General features: G+C 39.2%; 1 protein-coding gene and 1 non-coding gene across 2 annotated transcripts; one reads left to right on the plus strand and one right to left on the minus strand.

Moving 5' to 3' along the window:
* Window positions 1–4: 4 nt before the first annotated feature.
* Window positions 5–20,613, minus strand: LOC134746852 (tudor and KH domain-containing protein homolog). The gene is made up of 13 exons (XM_063681418.1): window positions 20,464–20,613; window positions 18,652–18,841; window positions 16,578–16,796; window positions 15,746–15,903; window positions 15,215–15,428; window positions 12,127–12,284; window positions 10,175–10,288; window positions 9,196–9,294; window positions 7,778–7,909; window positions 7,408–7,519; window positions 6,742–6,892; window positions 4,337–4,422; window positions 5–3,549 (listed from the first exon to the last, which is right to left on the minus strand). The coding sequence occupies exons 2-13, from the start codon at window positions 18,836–18,838 to the stop codon at window positions 3,281–3,283; spliced, it is 1,899 nt and encodes a 632-aa protein (XP_063537488.1). The 5' UTR covers window positions 18,839–18,841; window positions 20,464–20,613; the 3' UTR covers window positions 5–3,280.
* Trnat-agu (transfer RNA threonine (anticodon AGU)) lies at window positions 17,310–17,382 on the plus strand. Its single transcript has one exon. It is a non-coding gene; the product is annotated as a tRNA-Thr (tRNA).
* Window positions 20,614–21,254: the final 641 nt, after the last annotated feature.

Here is a 21,254-nt window from a genome sequence, read left to right on the forward strand (position 1 = left end):
ACAAATAACTATTAAAGCCTTTGTGACATTTTCATACCTAAACATATGTTCAAAATTCTATTTAAGACATGGTTGAATGTGACGCATCTTATGTAGATAACTAGACGACATAAATTTACAATAACCTCGCAAATCCCCGTGTACTTTAACTATGACTTTAACGACAGTAGAGACATTAAGGTCAACGTGGAGGTATACGTACGTCGCTCAGACACAGAAAGGAAGAGTATGACTCCTGCTCTACCAGCCTTCTGTAAGTGGAGTAATGTGTACAATCGAAATAGCTTGTAGACAGTCCCTCACATTGACCTTAGTGACCTTACAACTTCACAGCAGGAATAACTGCCAAATATACAAGACCTACTACTAATACTTGCTTTATCCCTTAAAGACATTTTCTTTACTGCAAAAATACAAATATGTACAAGGAATATGGGTTTCGGTGTGTAGCAAATTTTGTACTTTATGTAGTACCTTCGGTAGAATGTACTATAGCTATCGAACAAATACCTACAGGACTTACGAGGTTAAAAAGCGTTTTTTTAAGAAAAATAATTCTAATTTCAAAAGTCGTAAACCTACTTGAAAACCGTATAAAAATTACAAAGCTGTGAGAAAATTGTGTAAGAAATAATACAATGATGAGATAAAATGCTGAGTAATACAATTTACGTAAGCTAAGGACCCACCCTATGAAGCGCATGTTATAGCCTAAGAAGGTTATGCTTTGTTCTACAATTTCTACATATGCAACAGACCGACACAGTTGAAATGAAGCGATTAGTTCCCGTTTTGCCGGATTCCTGTCTCCTCGGATCAACTTTAGTACGGCACAATCCGTCTAAACGAGAATCTAGCGAATCGGGAACTAATCAATAAAACTTTGTGACAGATTCTGGGATTACTTAGGCAAAAAGCGGTGCTTTTTCCTCGAAACTAACACTGTTAACTGAACTTCGGTGTATTTTTGTCTTTGAAGAGTTAATAAATATTTGTTGCTGACTGTACAACATGTTAGTATAAAACAGTATCAAACATTAAATGTGATAAGTTTGACTTTTATAATAATAGACATTTTTCTAATTTAGAGGTAGATTGGAAGAAGGATTGATTTACACATTATTTACTATTTAGTATCTTATTAATAATAATTACCAAAACATATAACTTTTCCAAAATTACATAGTTTGTTGCCCTGCAATATTACTCTGTTATTGTTAACATTGATATCTTTAGGTAATTACGTATACCTACAATACACTACATAATTATATGTTTACAGTTAGCTGCAAAATATCTACACCTAACGAACTCAATAATATCTTAACTATTGCACTGACAAAACAGATGTTTTGCAGCTAACTAAAGCATTTTTATACAAATACGTATGTACAAAGTAAAACATACTCAACCGACACCAATAGACCTTACGACATTAAAATAAGGTCCACATTTGGCCGAAAAAATATATCTTCGATAATAGACCGCAAAAGGTTTTACAGACCTTAATTTACTATCAACTAATTTTACGATAAGTACTTTGAACGACTGATACTGTTATGCATTTGGATGTAACTAAAAAAGGGGAGTAAAGCATTCGTCCTTCACTAGCAAGTATGAAACTGCAAGAGGGACGAACGGACATCGGACATAAAAGTTAATCTTAAACTACAACTAAAATACATATTTCTTATATATTTTTAGGATCACAGTAACAAATCTACAGGTAAAACAGAAATAATCACTTGTCACGATTGGTTATAAAGACAATCATGTTTGCTTTACTCTATGACTGTACCATAGATAATAAGAAACGCTGCTGTCATAGGCCCGCCACAATGCACGAAGATAAAGCGAAGACGCTGTACGACCAAAAAAAAAAACGAAATCCTACCATATACAAAAACGTTAAAAACTTCCAAGTCCCAGGGGGTCTGTGACTTTTCATACATTTTGTATGAAATTGCTTGTGATATATCGCATCCGTGAGACAGAGATAATTTTTCAACGGTCAACGGGCCTCGAGGGATTATACTCAAGAACTGTCTTATTTAGCCAGTAGGTACAAGGTATTATTGTCAAAAGACGTCGCTAATCTCGTTACTAAAACGAGTTGGAACTCTGTAGTTTAGATTTCTCTTTCTGTCACATTTTTTGGCCCTGAAGCACATTAGGTATATTTTCGTGACGAAATTCAGATAAAAATGTTAAGGTTTCATGAATTATTTTCGTCAATTCTTCATAATACTCTCTCTTAACATACACATATCATTTACCCTCGCGCCTGTGGCGAGCTATAACTCAGTAAGATTGCATGCATTTGAATTAGGGTTAGCTTTAAAACCCTAATTCAATGCCCTTACACTTACACTGATTATTGTCTCTTTGAATCTGAAGTAAAAACTTGAAAACCTAGACTTCTAATAATTATTTTCAAACCAATTTAGTTTTTCACAAAAGACATTTGAAGGCAAGGGGCCTTTGAACAACGGTCGAAGAAGAAAAAATATGACATCAGAGTAAGGATGGTTTCGACCAAAAGATGTGCGAGGACGCGTTGCGAGGGATGATTTTAAGAACCAATAGATAGATATAGAATCACTGCACGCTGAGTGAGGAAAACAAATCAAGTGATTCTATTGGTCAAACAAACACATCCTTCGTTGATCTCTTCGAAACGCACCCTTATTGACATTTAAAAGTGAACTTTATACTAAAGTGCAATTAAAAGCTGAATACCGACATTAAGAGCTCAAAAAGATCTAAACAAGCTCTAATACTCAAGGGTGTTAGATTCGAGTGCATATTTATTTTTCTATATACACGGTGGCTAAAAAATAAGTGCATTCCCATTGCCAGGGAGGTTTGGGGATTATACTGAGCAATTTTTACTATGGGACCAACCACAAAATCGCGAAAAAAAAATTACCCTCCCATAGAAAATGGACTAGCCAAAATGTATGAAACAACCAATTTTTTTTAGCAATTTCGGGGTTGGTCCCATATTAAAAGTTGCTCATTATAATCCCAAAAGCTTCCTGGCAACGGGGATGCACTTATTTTTTAGCCAACCTGTATATGTATTGTAACGTTTTCAGGCAAAAAGTATTTTATTTTTGGTTTGATTATACCTAGCGTTTGCTTTCGACAAAATACAATAATACCATGTGTCTGAAAAAGTAACACGGCTAATTGAAAAAAATATAAATATCTGTACACTTAACTTTATCGCCGAGCAAAACTAAAATGTACACACATATTTATATTTCATATAGCTAGCTTATAATTCATGCAATCTGCCCAACGATTCTAAATTACCATGATGCGAATCGATCCTATTAATATTAGCTTTTAGTTCATCTAAAGGGGTCTTGTGTAAGTCGGGCGTGTGAGGAACATCTATGTCGGCCTCGTAGCGTCGCTCGGCCTCGATGAGGTCGTGGGAGCCGTTTTGTTTGGGCCTCGAGAGGTCCGCGTTGGTCATGGAGACCGGTGTGTGCGAGGCTTCTATGCCGGAGCCTAGGGATTTTGAGGTGGCGAGGATAGATGCTGGAATTAAGAAAGTTTTATTTTGTGAATAATTTGATACCTACTAAATCAAACAAATTTTTACTAAATCAAATAATAGTAGATAATTAGAAATTTATATTTAACTACTTATTTATCATAATTAACTGTGTTTTAACTTTAATTTTTGTTTGTTGACAATATTTAACTCCGGTTCGTGCGTGAGCCGTATGCGGCTCTTTCGCCCTAAATTTCGCCTCTTCAAGACACTCAAACAATGAAGTATTAGAGGACTTACCCAGTCAAATTAATCGTTGTGTCTCTTTGACATTTCTAAATCGGGTAATTTTATTATGATTTGCGATTCTCTAAAAAGATTGCCGAGACCTATTCTAGTTTTAGTACATGACTCGTATCAGCCAACTTAAGCAACTAAACGTCATTAGCAGAGACCGGAATTATTGTGGCATTTTTGAACTGTCATAGGGAGTTCTCATTTATACATACACATATATCGATACAACGTAGAACACAAAATATTAAAAAGTTATAATAGTTGATGGATATTTGACTGTAAAAGAAGTAATTTAAGCAAATAATATGGAAAAAAGATGACTACTTTTATATATATATATAGTCCTCCTCATCGATTTCGATGACGGCGACCTCAGCAATTATGGATTACGCCTATTATGGGCTCGAATGTGGCTGGCCAGGCCGAACTTGGTCTTAAAGACTCTACTGCAGGTGCTACAAATGCTACAATAGAGTTGGCCAGACGCGACTTTAGTCCTATAACTTATTCTATGGTAATGTATTTACTCTTTACCCTGTGTGTTGTTGTTATCTGCAGTGTGGTCTTCCTTGTGGTCACGAGGCAAGGACGAGCTGCGGTTCTCTACCATCCCGAGCACCCTGTACACAAATATTGTTTATTCAGTCTCTTCCATTCTATGCCAATGAGGATAATCACGCAAAACTTAACGCAGATGGCGCTGCAATCGTTGAAGTTGATCCAAAGAAATTTAAACTGGACTCACAGGACTCACAATCTTAGAGTTTTCTGTCAGTTTTTGGTTCCATTTGCTGCCTGTATAATGAGTATAGTCACAAAATGTGATTAAATCATTTATGCATCATAATATAATATGGGTCCCATATTAGATGAATTTCTAAAAGCTCCAGCTCTATTTATGGGATTCATGTAATACAATAGTGAATATTGTTTAATTTACACCCTAGCATATTAAAAGCGGCTAATAGGGAAAAAATATTACGCGATACTCTGCGAAGGGGGCGTGGCCACTACCACAATCTGAGGGTCTATCGCGAAACAAGAAAATCGAAATTTCGATATCTAACATCTCTGTCACTTGCATATTCCAGCGATAAAGAGGCAGATAGCGAAATTTCGGATTCGCGTTTCCCGGTAGGTCCTCTGTAAACTAACCGCCTTGATGCATCAATGTCATATTTTATTATCTCTGAAAACTTGTCAAATACCTGTTAAAGGTACAGTATGTATAAGTTACTCTATGGTTTACTACAAAGGCTAGTACTGCACTCTGGTGGTAGAACATTGCAGTAATATGTATTGTAAAATACGGACTACGGATTCTTAGTAATAGGGTTTTACCCTTTGGGTACGGAACCCTAAAAAAAGAGAGTCAAATTTTCTACAACAGTGGTGCCGAAGACCGTGTACTTTAGTCCCCTCAGACACGTTAGCCCACCGCTCACCATGGGGGCGTGAGTAACCGTCACTTCGGACCGCATAGGCTTTCATACACGATGTTGTACTACCCCCTCGTACCACAGGTTAGGTTAAATTACATATAACCTCTTCTACTACCTCCAGTGTACTGCGCCTCGTACTTGTACCCTTCATCAGTACCTCGTACTGCAATCCTCGCACACATCGTACGGAAAGCAAACGCCGTCCACCCGCTCGGTTCAATCACGCTCCGCTAGTACATGTCAAAGGAAAGACTAGCTTTCCAAAGACATGTCAAAGAGCGGCGGGAGTAGCTAGCTTCACTACCTGCTTGTGTAGGAACGGACTCTCCGACTAATCTTTCGCTAGAACGTATATAAGCGAAGCGATGCAAAAACTTTGAAAGCGCGACGTAGAACATTGCCTAAAATAAACATGACAAGGATGATTTGGACTCAATTTTGTAGGGTAAATAATCATATAGCATTATTTAAATGACTGTGGTGCGTAATAAAGTTTCATTTTCATAGTAAATAACATGTTTTTTTCTCGCAAATGAAATAGCTTTATACAAAATACGTCGGTGTGAAAGAGAAAGCAAGAAAAGCAAGCGATGTGTTGGCGACGGTGTCTCCATCTTTGGGTTAATATTCGAAACCTTAATGAACAGTCGATAACGCATAATGTTTGTGCACGACACAATGGTAATTGTTCAGTTATTGATAAGAACGATTATTATCTGCATTGTCAAAGCAAGAACAAATTAGTGGGAGCTTTTAATTAGGCCCTATGTTATTTCCTGTTATAATGTAGCAGTTGTATGAAATAGTTCATCTGAGTTCATTGTAGTGAATTTAACAGGCCGTTTTCTACCTACCTAACAGAAACACTGTTTTGTTTGCTACAAGGAGGCTTAGAGGATTTTTGGGAAATAATAATTACAATATTTTACTACAATATTGAATGAATACTTGCTTGTTTTAGTCCTAGTAAGCATGAAAATAAAAATGTATTTGACTATCAGCAAGATAAGTAACGGTTTTTCTACAGGACAATAATTTTTGTCAGTGATTTTTATACGTTTTGTTGTTACTTCTTAAAATTTGTATATTGTTAGGGCGGTCACCATTTATACGTGTTATGTTTTTTATCTAAATATACTGTAGATATAGTGCGACGTTAGTAGTGTCAAAATTGCGTGGACACATTTTGTGACGCGCAGTTGGGTAAAAAGGGCGTCGCGTACCTGGAGCGCGGCGGGGGGCGGGGGCGGCCACTGCGTACTCTTCCGCGATTATACAGTGTGAAAAGAATGAATGGGCGCTGGAGGGAAAGTACCTCAAAACCTTAAGTTAGCTCATTTTGCTTAAAGGAAACTAAGTCGCGAGTCAGGTCATAATGCCATCTCTTTCACTCTTGGTCGGTCTTAACAAGGGTAAAGGATAGCATTATGATCTCAATCGCCTGTTGGTATTGGTATTGCGGCAAGTATATAGTGAGATAATATATAGTGGGTGTACCTGGAGGCGCCGAGGTCGCCGAAGGGCGAGGGCGGGGGCCGCGGCGGGGAGGCGCGGGGCGCGGCGGCGGCGGAGGGGGAGGGGGAGGAGGCGGGGGCGAGCGCTGCGTGCCCCTCCGCTATCAGTACTGCACCGATGTCAATCTCGCCTTCTATTCAATAAGGAACAACGACCGGATGGTTATTTCCTATGGTCGATTCGTCGGCTGCGAGTCTCGCATGAACACTGGACGCTGGTGCTCCCTTTATTCGATCAATATGGCAGCAACCGCTCATGCACGCTTGAAATGTACACAAAATATACGGACTGTACGGGCGAGGTGCACCTTGCCCTTAATATAAAACGAATTTGAGATACAAATATGAAAAGCAGACAATCCCAAAAACCCACGTTATTAAACATAAACGCGACATTTTAACAACAATCGAAATTTCCACAAGTCTTACAGTAAGTTGCGACAAAAGATAAAATATACGTCTAACAATAAGCATGTAGTATTAATTTCACCATATAAAACAATGGTTGACATAACTTCATTATTTATACTTCTAACGTAACCCAATATTGTAACATTGGTAATCCCCCTTCCCAACTTTCAAATCGATGTTGTTCAATTAAATAACATAACATCATATCACATTAAATTCTAATGAACAATCAATTTACCTTCAGTGATATCATACAGTTTAATGCCAGGTATCTCCTTTTCTTTCTGGTCTTCCGTTGCCGTCTTCTTATACGTACAAGTTTTTGACACCAATGGCTTCCACCGCGCAACCTTATAAATAAAACATATGTAATGTCTTTAAAATACGTAACTTAAATTAAACTTGTTAGTAATATATCTTAACTCTGTAAAGTATTGAAAATCATAATAAATAATTAAATTTACTCGTGCATACAGTTGAACAATTCTGATATTTTTTTCGTAAACCAGACCAAGGTATTTTGGTTCGGTGCCATTATTTTGTATGACTATGAATGGTTTAATATTTATTACAATTTAATTTAATTATATTAATGTACGATTCCTGACCTGTGCTAGCTGCTCGAAGCGCTCGACGGCGGGTGCGGGCCAGTGCTCCCAGCGTTGTCCCGTCGCTGTCACTCTGATGACGTCCTCTTCGCGCCCCGCAGGCTTTACGCCCGCTAGGAAACACTCCATGGCCTGAAAACTTGTTCAAATTAGTTTAATTTATTCACTCAATGTTTTAAAGGTATGAAAGCGTTTTGCGATTTCTATTTACATATAATAAGCAAGCGTAAAACGTAAAGTAACAAAATGCAAAATATAATATTTATAGAATAGCTGGCCTTTTTATAGTTCCGTATTTACTTGACGGGTCTCTATTGTTTCCCATATAGTTTTAAGTCATAATGTATTGTTTGTCCACATTTTCGTTAGTCATAATTAGGTTTTTTCTCAGAAACGCGTAACTTTTCAGTATTGCCATAAAACAAACCTAACCTAGGTGTTCATAAATTTATTTACATACAAGATATATACAGTGGTACTACGTAAACGAAATTAATAACTAGCTTAAATCTAAAATAGGCCCTTGAGGCATTGTACCAAGGATGCTGGCGGCATTTCCCCGCTGTATCGCAATGCTGATACGTTGTGTGAGAAAGCCGCCAGCTCTTCGGTCACCAGTTACGTCAACCAGACGCTTCGCGATTTCTGCAAACAACTTATGCGCGCTGGGACCCCATGGACCTAGAGTTTCAACTCCAAATGGAACGAAATGATACTCTCTACCTAGGTTAGGTTAGGTTTAATCTATAGGATAACCTAAGGAAAATCCTGAAAAGTTAACGGTTTCAGAATTATGACTAATGATAATATGACAATCATTACATTATGACTTTCAATAATTATGTTATGTCTAACAAAAGACAATATCTTTTCTTCTTCTTCTTAAAAAATAACTACGGTCTCGATTGTCAATTCAAGTTTAATCATAACAGTCTGATGTAGATGACCCCCAAAGTGTCAAAGGTTCACGTAATGCGCGATTTCGATCCGAGAAAGTGGAAGGTCGTTATAAGCTGTATGCTCCGAGCGCGGAGGCGTCTAAGTAAACCTAGCTCAATTTAAAGAGTTAGACAAGCGCCCTCTCTGTCGCCCTTTTGTATGCAAGTGAAAGGGACAAGAAATGGACAATGGGCGTGAATGCCCTTATAAGCACTAGCCCCGGAAAATAGTACCAAACGAATGATGGTATGAAGTCCATGGAATTTTGCAGCTGCATATATAATAATGAGAGCAACTAAACTTGACAGTTTGCTATACTATCCTTGTCATTAGATTCAGGCGTCTGGCAGCTATTCAGTGCCCCGGTATGATTTCTACTATTCCTCAGAAACACAAATGCAGATTATACACTTACAAATGACTCGTTTGAATTATGTAGGCGTGCAGATTGTGATGCTGTGAATGTTCGAATACCGTACCTGAAACCGCAGCCGTAGAAGGTCGGCGCGCAGTTCGCAAAGCTCGTTCGTGGCCACGTACTCGCTGTCCCCGTAGTCCAAGTAGAACACATCCGCCACCTGCCCATTTTTTTTTATATATATTCGTCAATATCATACGCACAGCTTTGATCCAATACTATACAGCCCAAAGGCTAGGGTATGAATTCGTCGCTAGAGGCGCTAGTGTAGCGTGAGGTTTCCGAAAAAACTGTTTCTGGGTGGGTTACGCGCGTTTATTACAATTAAAATTATTTTGTGAACTTATTTCGGATTATTTCTTGAAAATATGAGTTACGGCTCAATAAGTGTCCGTACTTTAAAAGTTCAGAAAAAGAGATGTAAAACTAAGCGGGTCAAGGGGGCAACAAATTAAGACATAGAAAAATATATAAAAAAGAGTGGTAACTCCATTCCATACATCAGTTTTCTTACTAAAACGCGAGTTATTTCGTAGTCGACATCTAACGTCAAGTAGCGGAATTTATCAGTACTGCTAGTTGACAATAGATGTCGCGACGAACGAAAGCTCTAATGCTCAATAATTTTCAGCTAATATTATAACCGATGAAACCGGAACTCTATTTTTTTTTCAACTGCTTATAATATTAGTTGTAAATTGTTTTAGCAGTACATTTTTCGTCGGTAGCGATACTTGTGACATCTGGGCCGTGTTGCATAAAAAAACTACAGCTAATATTACAAGCAGAACTCCTTTTCTGCTAAGTGAAATTAGAAAAGGAGTTCCACTTGTAATGATAAAGAGGTAATTTTTTAACGGTTTAGTATTATGCTGTGTATTAAATATGATTGGAAATTAAAACTTTGTCGCGCCCATAATAACAATTCACGACACCCATAATAACCATACCTACTCAGTGGCGCCAACTGGTGAACATGAAATCGATAGCCCTCATTTTATAGGAATTGAGGTACAAATGTTAACTTATGGCGATAGTACCTGTTTGGTGGCGTCGAACTCGTTGGGTCGTATGTCGTGCACGCGCGCCCTGTACCAGCGCCCGTCGTGTCGGAACACTGCCGCTACCACTTGCCCTACTGATACCGATGTTAACTGAAATAAAATAATACTCATAAATATAATTTCATTTTCAGGTGCGTCCAGAACTAGCGAATGCACCGCTCGCGCGGAGACTTTCCCGACGAACTGTCAGAGTGCGGGGCCATGACCCAGACGTCCTAATCTCAGGATGCGAGCGTGGGGTGTGGGGGCGATATACAATCAAAACTTGAAGATTGAACGGGAGACGGGACGGGGTGGTAGGCGTAACTTGGCAGGTCTTGGTACAGAACCGAGGAATCCTATCTATTCGTGGACATATTTCTCGTCTTCTCAGTGGTAAGTACGGAATGGGGTGAGCCTTGGGGCAGAACCGGAAAATCCTATCTACTCATGACGTGTTAGATATAGTTGGTCAAGCAAATCTTGTCAGTAAATAGGAACAAAAGAAACTATAATTATTCTTTTCTTTTGGGTGCTAGTACTAGTGTAAGACAAAGATAGTATGATTCTCTCTGTCTATGTTTGAAATGAGACAGTCCCTTGACAAACTATACTTAAAAATATTTATAAGATAAAGCAAGCAAATCAAGCACGCCGCCTTTTTCTACTGACAAGATTTGCTTGACCAGCTATAAATGTCTATATCTACTAACCGCATGTGCCTCTCGATTCGCCTTGTCGCCGTAATACTAGGGAATGCAAACCGGTTTTTATTTGTATGAACATTTCGGTTAATGACCGGTTATTAACCGCGTTTTCCACACAATTAAAATCCGGTTTGCATTCCGTACGTAATACTCTGTCATGTGCTCGACCAGTCCGTCCAGTTGAGAGACTTGTGGCCCGACGAACATACTAACCGCATGCGCCTCGCGATTCGCCTTGTCGCCATAGTACTCTGTCATGTGCTCGACCAGTTCGTCTAGTTGAGAGACTTGTGGCCCGACGAACTGCACCCAGAAGCGAGCGGGGGACGACACGGCCGACACGTCGACTCAGATACTAACCGCATGCGCCTCGCGATTCGCCTTGTCGCCGTAGTACTCTGTCATGTGCTCGACCAGTTCGTCTAGTTGAGAGACTTGTGGCCCGACGAACTGCACCCAGAAGCGAGCGGGGGACGACACGGCCGACACGTCGACTCAGATACTAACCGCATGCGCCTCGCGATTCGCCTTGTCGCCGTAGTACTCTGTCATGTGCTCGACCAGTTCGTCTAGTTGAGAGACTTGTGGCCCGACGAACTGCACCCAGAAGCGAGCGGGGGACGACACGGCCGACACGTCGACTCAGATACTAACCGCATGCGCCTCGCGATTCGCCTTGTCGCCGTAGTACTCTGTCATGTGCTCGACCAGTTCGTCTAGTTGAGAGACTTGTGGCCCGACGAACTGCACCCAGAAGCGAGCGGGGGACGACACGGCCGACACGTCGACTCAGATACTAACCGCATGCGCCTCGCGATTCGCCTTGTCGCCGTAGTACTCTGTCATGTGCTCGACCAGTTCGTCTAGTTGAGAGACTTGTGGCCCGACGAACTGCACCCAGAAGCGAGCGGGGGACGACACGGCCGACACGTCGACTCAGATACTAACCGCATGCGCCTCGCGATTCGCCTTGTCGCCGTAGTACTCTGTCATGTGCTCGACCAGTTCGTCTAGTTGAGAGACTTGTGGCCCGACGAACTGCACCCAGAAGCGAGCGGGGGACGACACGGCCGACACGTCGACTCAGATACTAACCGCATGCGCCTCGCGATTCGCCTTGTCGCCGTAGTACTCTGTCATGTGCTCGACCAGTTCGTCTAGTTGAGAGACTTGTGGCCCGACGAACTGCACCCAGAAGCGAGCGGGGGACGACACGGCCGACACGTCGACTCAGATACTAACCGCATGCGCCTCGCGATTCGCCTTGTCGCCGTAGTACTCTGTCATGTGCTCGACCAGTTCGTCTAGTTGAGAGACTTGTGGCCCGACGAACTGCACCCAGAAGCGAGCGGGGGACGACACTGCTGATACGTATACTTCGATACTGGACGATGCGGCTTCTGCGGAAAAAAAAAATCAAGATCAAAATAAATAATATTAATATTTGAGAGCTAATAAGCTTATCTTAAAAATAAAAATCTATTACATTATATTAAACTGGGAAAGGTGTAGCTTTCATTTGTGTAATTCTACTAATTCTGTCAGAAGATACCTTGTCATCTTGTCAATTATCGACAAGGGGCCCGTTTATTAAAAGCTTGTATTACAAGCTATAAGCTTTTGAAAAACGGGCCCAAGGAGCTATCAGCGTGACAATTAAGTTGAAAAGCAAAGCGGCGAGACTTGTAATGTAAAAGTGAAGGTAATTTTGATCTTAAGTCCTTAATACAGTCTAATAAGGTATAATGGTGAGATATTTGGGTCGTTGATGGACAAACTTTATAGTTACTAACTCGATTGCTGTTTGTAAATTAATTTAAAATAAAAATATAACTGTACGAAATCTCCAAAGGAAACAAAATAAATATAAATGAATAAAAAACATGCAACAAATACACACAAAAACAACAAAAATAACTGATATGAATTATCCTGTCTGCCCTGACCTTTTAAAAACCATCAAACTAATCAAAATAATATTTATTGCATATAATATTTTATATTATATCCAATAAACCTCTATCACACAAACCTCAAACACATTCAAAATACACCTTATCCATGCAATCCCTACTACTTCTAGACTTCATATCCCATAGTACAAAAACTATTAGCTACTATAAGTATCGCAGCTAGCTTATAAAGAGCTGCCTTGCAATTGATAAGATAATAACCTCATTATTTAAGTTTGTTAAAAAGTAAACACTAATTGTATTTTATCGTCAGAAAGTAGTTTTAAGAATGTATTTGACTCGTCACGCACGCAGATGTTAGTCATGGAAAAATTACCCAGTTATAAATGGCTGAACATGAACAATTAAAGTACGTGAATTAAATACTTACACGACTTCACTCCATTACTAAAATACTCTAAGAAATTGAGATGTAAAGTACCGATGTGTAAATGTGTTGTAAGAAGTTCTACGTCTCGATAAACCTACATAAGGTATTATCACAAAAACCAAACTAGGGGATAAGTTAGATCAACACAACAGGGGGACAAATAAGGAGATCAATCAAAACTTACATCATAATTTTCAAATATTGGATCCAAAAATGTCCTTCAGTTTAATCAGTTTGATGATGAATGAATTTGATTTTACAAATAGATTCTACCAAGTAGTACTAACAGCAGTACAACGAACTGACCATCGGAAGACCTTATTTATTTGCAACAAGGTTTGAAATTGGTCAGTTAATCGTATTCACGATAACACCTTACAAACCCGACTCAGTAATCGTCATCCTTGAGCTACTGAGATGGAAGTGCGAGACTGCGAGTTGGAATTGTAAATTAACACCGGAGGGACGTGAGGTTCACAATGTAACAATTCGCAAATATTTGTCCGGTCAACATGTACTCGTATAATCCAAGTGTCACGAATAACGGTGGAGGTGCGATGATGTAATGTTTACGTCATCGCCGTATTAACGAATGAAATATATATTTTCGAGCATCTTAAAAAAGTTGGCATCTAATTACAACCAATTCAGGTTTTGTTTGACTTTGGTATGTACTTTTGAATATTTGAGTTGCATCACTACATAGTATAAAACAAAGTCGCTTTCCGCTGTCTGTCCGTCCGTCTGTCCCTATGTATGCTTAGATCTTTAAAACTACGCAACGGATTTTGATGCGTTTTTTTTTTATAGAGAGTGATTCAAGAGGAAGGTTTATATGTATAATTTGTAAAGGTTTTGAGTAAATTAGTTGAACTACCCGTGCGAAGCCGGGCGGGTCGGGTCGCTAGTGGTTATATATCTTCCGATCTTGGGGAATGAATTATTGCTTATTCATGTATTTAATATTACAGTACAATACAACTGCAAAGTAGCATAGAGCAGCATTTCCCAAACTATGGTTCGCGAGCAAATATTGAGTGGGGCCCTGAAACTACTAGGGCATCTGAGCGTTTATACCAATAATATTTCCCGAATTTGGCAGTTTTTGTTAGGTGGGCCAGCCCAGTCAACTTTGGGAACCACTGGTATAGAGTTTATATGTATGTAGGTATAGTTTTAGATCGAATGATTCTAAACCTTGCTTTCGTCTCGTGCGGCAAACGTGTATTAGGTAGTAAGTAGGTGTGTATTATGTTCACATCATAATAAATTTCGTAATTATTTTAGTGTTTTTTATATCACTTCTCTTCTTTAAAGCTTTAATTTATGCCAGTTTTTGCATCTGAAATGCTCAATTGAGGGTAAAAATACATGTATAATTTTATGCATATATTTATGTTAATAATAACACGCTTAGCAAGGGTAAAATAATTTGAGTATAGAAAAATACTTCCAGAGCTAAAATTATTGTTTTTCGATTATTTTACCCTGGCTAAAGTCGTGGGCGTAACAAGGTTCTGTCAATTATATGATCTATTATATACACACAATAGTCTATGTGAATATAGCGTAAGGCTCTCCCTACATATGTCGACGCGGAATCGGCAAAAGCCGATAGAAAAAAAATTTATGTCTGCGCAATAAGAGCGAAAAACTCATAATTCAGATCGGCTCGCATCGGCCGACGCCTGCCGACGCGCCGACGCCTCTTTCGCTCTTATTGCGCAGACATAAAGGTTTTTTCTATCGGCTTTTGCCGATTGCGGGTCGACATATGTAGGGAGAGCCTAATTGTCCCAGACCGCGGACTGGACGCACGCGATCGACGGCAACTGCCGCCACCGCCGCTGTCGTCCAGGTTCATGCGAGTCTATACATTTTGATCGAGTCGCGCGAACCACCGCCGAAGCCTTTAAAACAATACCTTATTACGCCAACGACTGATACAAGACAATACAAACAAAACCATGCGGTTAGCAATTCTTACCATTCCGCTTATACTTGACGCGTTTGGGGTCACCTGGCGATTCCTCCACGTGGTCGCCGCGCGCTTTCGCTTCCGTCCCCGCTCTCTCTTCCGTCCCCGCTCCCGCTCCCGCTTGCGCTGACGCCCCCGCTGCGCTCGTGGCTGGCTGGACTTGGACGTGGCGTGGACTACGCTTTGACTGATCGATTTCGCGACGGCATTTCTCTTGAGCCACCTGACGGGATTTAATTTGTTTTTTATAAAAATTTTGAACATACCTATTGCTTATACGTCCTTGAGCGATGCCGATTGTGGTCGAACGAAAATGCACTAATTGCAAAAATTATTAAACAATCACCCTTGTTTTGCTTCTAGTATGGTTCACTATTTATCTGAACTTGGGGTATTAGGTTAGTGACTTTTGGGTTGGGCGTCATATAACGATATATACTTGTACCAGTGGCGGGCTTCAAACATACCTGCGTTGCGTTGTCAGCTGTCGAAGGCCCCCCTTTAACCTTCATACTGTCTTTATATGAACAGCCAACTTACACAGCTGGACACCAGTCCCTTGGCAACCTCGATTTGCTCCTTGGTGCCTCGGAAGGTGACATGCCTCTGCGATGCGTTGTCGGCCGTTGGGGGCCCCTCTACTTTTACTCGAGCTCCGCTACGGTGGCTGATGTCGTTGATTGTCTCACCGCCTGAGCCTAAAATAAAAACGTTTTATACAAAATCTACTGCATCAAATGGTACACTACCGTTTTTTGTAAGTGATTTATTACAACAGCACAGAAAATTTGCAATATATAAAGAAAACTTATAAACACGTGGCATGCTTACATTCATACAAAACAAAGGCTTACAAAATAGTGACGTTTTACATGTGCCTGAACTAGGGTACCGTGTTTCAGGCGAGAAATACAGAAAAAGCGGTGCGAAACCTAATCGACTAGAGCTCAACCCTCAAAACAGGTCTTTTTGGTTAATTTCAGCAACTCTCCCGTTTCGACGCTCAATTCTGAGGGCCTACCGCGAACACCGAAATTCGCCAATTGCGTACATCTTTATCTTTTACTTAAATTAAGACTGAATTAGAGTGACAGGGAAAGTTGCCCGCAATTTGCAAACTTCGGTGTTCGCGGTAGGCCCTCTGTCACACGGCCGCCGCCCGCACCACTAGGGCCGCTCTTGATTAACGAAATGGTGAGGTCAGTACAATATCGTCCTTTAAAAGAACGAAAGTTTCCAAAGAGATCCTTTCACTTTCATTGAAAGTAAGTTCCACGGATTGCCGCGGCATTATGCTGAGTCCTATTGTAGCGTCCAATGTTATTGTTTTTTTTTTGTGTGGTTTTGATGTGTAAAATAAGAAATAGCTCACCTATGATCCTGCCACAAGCCCAGTTGGGCACAACCAAAGTATCTTCAACAATGATGGGCTGCTGTTTCATAAACTCCCTTATAAGGTTCTCAGCCGTCTGCGAAGTGTGGCTTTCGCCTCTTATCACGCATGTGTCATAATCTTTGTCCGGAAACTTTTTGAAGTTAATCTTGGCACCGGATTTGTGTTCTATGTCCTTTATGTTGGCACCGCTGCGACCTGGGAATATATAGTTTGTCAAAGGACTGTCTCATTTCAAACATAGACAGAGATAATCATACTATCTTTGTCTTACACTAGTACTAGCACCCAAAAGAAAAGGATGAGTATAGTTTTTTTTGTTCTTATTTACTGCCAATTTGGTTTGACCAACTATATAACTTCGTACGGCTCAAGGTCCTATGTATAGTACTTATTAAGATCAATGAAATTTAAATCATTTTCAATCAGAATACAGTTGTAATTAAACAAAATATATGAACATGCACTATGCACTACAATGTCTTGACAATAGAGGTGTATTCAGATATTTTTGACCACCTTGGCCAATATATTGAATGGCGACTGTACAACAGTAAACCTATGGGTGGTATCTTGGATAAGTTGGTTTCCTGATTATATCATAAACTAATTTACCCACTAGGGAGGCTCTAGCGACGGTAAATGTCGCTGGAGCTTCCCTAGTGGCTCATAGCCTCATATGTGGTGGAAATATTCGCTGCTTTGGATACGGTCTTGGTGGCTCAGATGGTAGAGCACTGTACTAGTGATTCAGTGGTCGTGGGTTCCAGTCCCACCCAAGACAGTGAATTCTTCCACTTTTTATTTATTTCAGTATCATATTCATTTGATTGCTCAAAATTGTCCATACTCTAACTAATCTAAGGTAAACATGATTACTAATAAGAGAAAAAGTACAAACAAAGTGTTATAGTAAGTAGGTTTACACGCTTGGCAAGTCTCGACAAGCTTTCACAAACACAAGCGTGTGAACGGGGTTGTGTTTGGCTTGGCTGGCTTGCGTGAGCTTGCAAGAACTTGTCGCGATCCGGGCTAGTGTGTCGGTTTTTGGAGACAGATCGAAGGGAGCTTGCGGCAAGCGCTTGTTGACGTATTTACACGTTAGCGCGTGTTTATGTCAAACTTAGAGCAATTGCCAACACAACTTCAACGTCCACGTCTGCCATGCTGGCTTGTCCGGAACACAGTAACGCACTCGCAAGCATGTAAATGGCATCCAAGCGTTTGTAAAGGCTTGAAGCTTGTAGACGCTTGCCAAGCCTCGGCAAGCGTGTAAAATGTAGCATTTTATGTTTATGTTGCAACCTTGAGAAACAACAAAAAAAAACTATTTTAAACTAAATAGTTACACAATGCATGGCATTACATCAAAGCACATTTAGACAATTTCTATTTATATGTAGACTAGACATATACAAATATTGTTGTAAAGAAGCAATTAATCTATGAAATGCTCGTGGACACAAGGGGCGGTGAGTAATATCTTATAGGCATGAATATTACGTTTAGCAACACTACAATAGATTTATGATAATATGCCACTTATCTACAAGCCATAAAGTATATTTATCCTTGGCAGATAACGAGGCCAAAATATGTCAGGCTTAGAAATGATGCTGAATTTAAGATTTTGATGTATATAATGTAATACAATTTAATAATGTATAGTTAGCCGGCGAATAATGTATAGTTGTTAAGATATAATTTAGATTAAGTATTATTTAAGTAACAATGTTGTTATGCCCTTATGGGTACATGTTGTAACCAAGATATAAAAAGGACCTGTAAACACATGTATGCAACTATGTATCTAGAATTTCAATATTTTTACTATATTGCACTGATACTTTATTTGTTTTATGAAAGATTCTAATCCATTTGAATCCAAAATGAAAAGTAAATTGTAATGCATATTGGGCCTAGGTTAAACCCATGTTAAACCATTTTGAATTGGAAATTGGAACAGAGTGATAATTATTTTGTTACATACAAAACAAAAAAAATTCAACTACCAATTTTAAAAGGGTATGGAATACCACATAAAACTACTTACCAATTAAAGCAGGGACCAGACTTTTAGGAACATTGACTTCAATGGTGTTCACCCGAGAAGTGGCGATGGGCTTGGAGTCTCCGGACTCCTCATCCTTCTTCAAGACATAGTACACTACGAAAGCTGTGACGGTGACTAGAGACAAGCCAAGAGCAACAGGCACTATGAATTTAGCGGCAAGAGGCATTGTCTGCAACAATTGGAAATTTATTGATTTAAAATTTATTAAAACAATTTTATGATACTCTATGGTTGTTTATTTTTAAGAAATTACAGCCAAAGCCAACTGGATGCAGCTAAGATGAAGAATAGGGAACTAAAGTCTAAGCTATACACTTAAATTTTGTAAAATTACTATGACTACTTAATAATTAACTTAAGCTTCCAATAAATCTTCCATAACATCTTCATTAAACAATGATCTAAAGATGTATGTACTTAGTTATGTGTATTTTAATATGAAATACAGGAGGAGGCACCCTGGTGTATGCTGTTTGCCGATGACATTGTTCTTGTCGGAGATAATGCACTTGAGGTCCAGAGCAGGCTGGTAAAATGGCAAGAAAAGCTGGAAAGTGTGGGACTGAAAATAAGCAGAACCAAAACGGAGCACATGTTCTGCGATTTCGGTGGTCTAACCAGTTTTACCCATATTGCCTTAGATGGTGTATCCCTACCAGTCTGCTCCGACTTCCGGTACCTTGGGTCATTGATCCAGAGCGACGGACGCATCGACCGTGACGTGAAAAATAGAATAAATGCGGGATGGATGAAATGGCGACAGGTCTCTGGAACAACTTGCGATCCACGAATGCCTCTTAAACTTAAGGGGAAAATTTACAGGATGATCGTGAGACCTGTTGTAATGTATGGATCAGAATGCTGGGCGACGAAAGTGACGGATGAAAGAAGAGTGCATGCAGCGGAAATGAGAATGTTGAGATGGATGTGTGGAGTGACGAGGAAGGATCGTATTAAGAATGAGTATATTAGGGGAAGTTTGAAAGTAGCACCAGTAACGGAGAAGATAAGAAGTAGTAGGTTAGCGTGGTATGGGCATGTGATGAGGAGGGATGAATGCCATATAGGCAAAAGAATGTTAGGGATGAATGTTGATGGACGGAGAGCGTATGGTAGACCCAAAAAGCGATGGATGGATTGTGTGAAAGAGGATATGAGAAAGAAAGGAGTGTGCTGAGGTGACGAAAGATAGAGGAGAATGGTAGAGAAAAACATGTTGTGCTGACCCCACATAACATGGGATAAGGGTAGGAAGAAGAAGATTTTAATATGAAATAAATGTTTTAGTTTAAAATAAACTTAATAGTTAGATAAATATTAAAGCAGAGCCTAGAAATTGTTTAGACCAAGTATAAGGTTTGTAACAAAGGTACTAACAATTCTCAAACTTGTATGACAAAATAAATGGCCTTGAAATTATTAACACTTTAACCAACAATCACCAACAATACTGCCTGTAATACATTAAATTGGTTTCACTATAAACCAGACCGAAAAGTATTATATTCCTTAGCTGCTATTAAAAAACTACCTTATATTTTGTTAGGGCACTTGCAGGGTGAAAGTAATTTTTGACAATAGAGCAATGAATATCTACTTGTCAAGTTAGAATACTGAAATAATTAACGAAATAAGTGTAACTTTGTAAATACTTGAATTCAAGTATTCTATTGCCAGCTATGACATAATAACATAAAAATTACTTCACAGAAAGTAATGTGACACCCGCAATAAGACAACTTTGAGAAATGTGCAATTAGTTTCAGGAAAATGAAATAATATTTTACATACCGTTTTCCGCGTGTTTTAAATGCAATTTGTTAATTTCTTATCACAACACGCATTACCACCACATAAAAATCGTAAATAGAATAGATTAGATATGAACGAAAAACGGCGAAACTTTCAATCGCGTTTCGTTCGCTCGTAGTGTTTGGCACATTGTCATCGACGTAGTGATTATATGCTCTTTGGTCATCGCATCGTTTGATTTGATAACTGCTAACTTGTCATTGACGACCATTGGCAACGTGACGATATTATTTATTGACGACGATTTTAAATGTACCTCAAAGATACTGAAGTTTTTTTGGCGGGCTATTGCACATAATTTTCGGTTACGCTGCGCGCCATATTTAAAAAAAAAAGCTCGCCACATACATTATACGTACCACGACTTTTTTTAACATTAAATTTGCGTCGTGATTAAAATGAACATAAATTATTACAATTATAAAACATAAAAATTGGATAAAAAGCACTCTGTGTTACTCGTGTGACTTGACAAATTAAATGACAATAAATGTAATTATGTTGTCATTGTCAATATTTTGTCAATAATGTTTTGAAGACATTTACAAAATTAAATAAGCTTCTTATTACAGATACAATTTAATTTTATATAGTATTTTAATCGGTTAAAAGGTTTGTAATAATACAATTATCTCGTACATCTCCATATTGCTCATAGAGTTGTTTAAGTATTCCCATTTTAATTTACATAACATAAAATAAGCGTGGTCGCGTCTGGATCGCGTGCCATATTTTGATCCTTCCAAGTCTTCCCAATTTTTATTTAATTT

Source organism: Cydia strobilella, chromosome 13 (assembly GCF_947568885.1).
Source record: "Cydia strobilella chromosome 13, ilCydStro3.1, whole genome shotgun sequence".
NCBI lineage: Eukaryota > Metazoa > Arthropoda > Insecta > Lepidoptera > Tortricidae > Cydia > Cydia strobilella.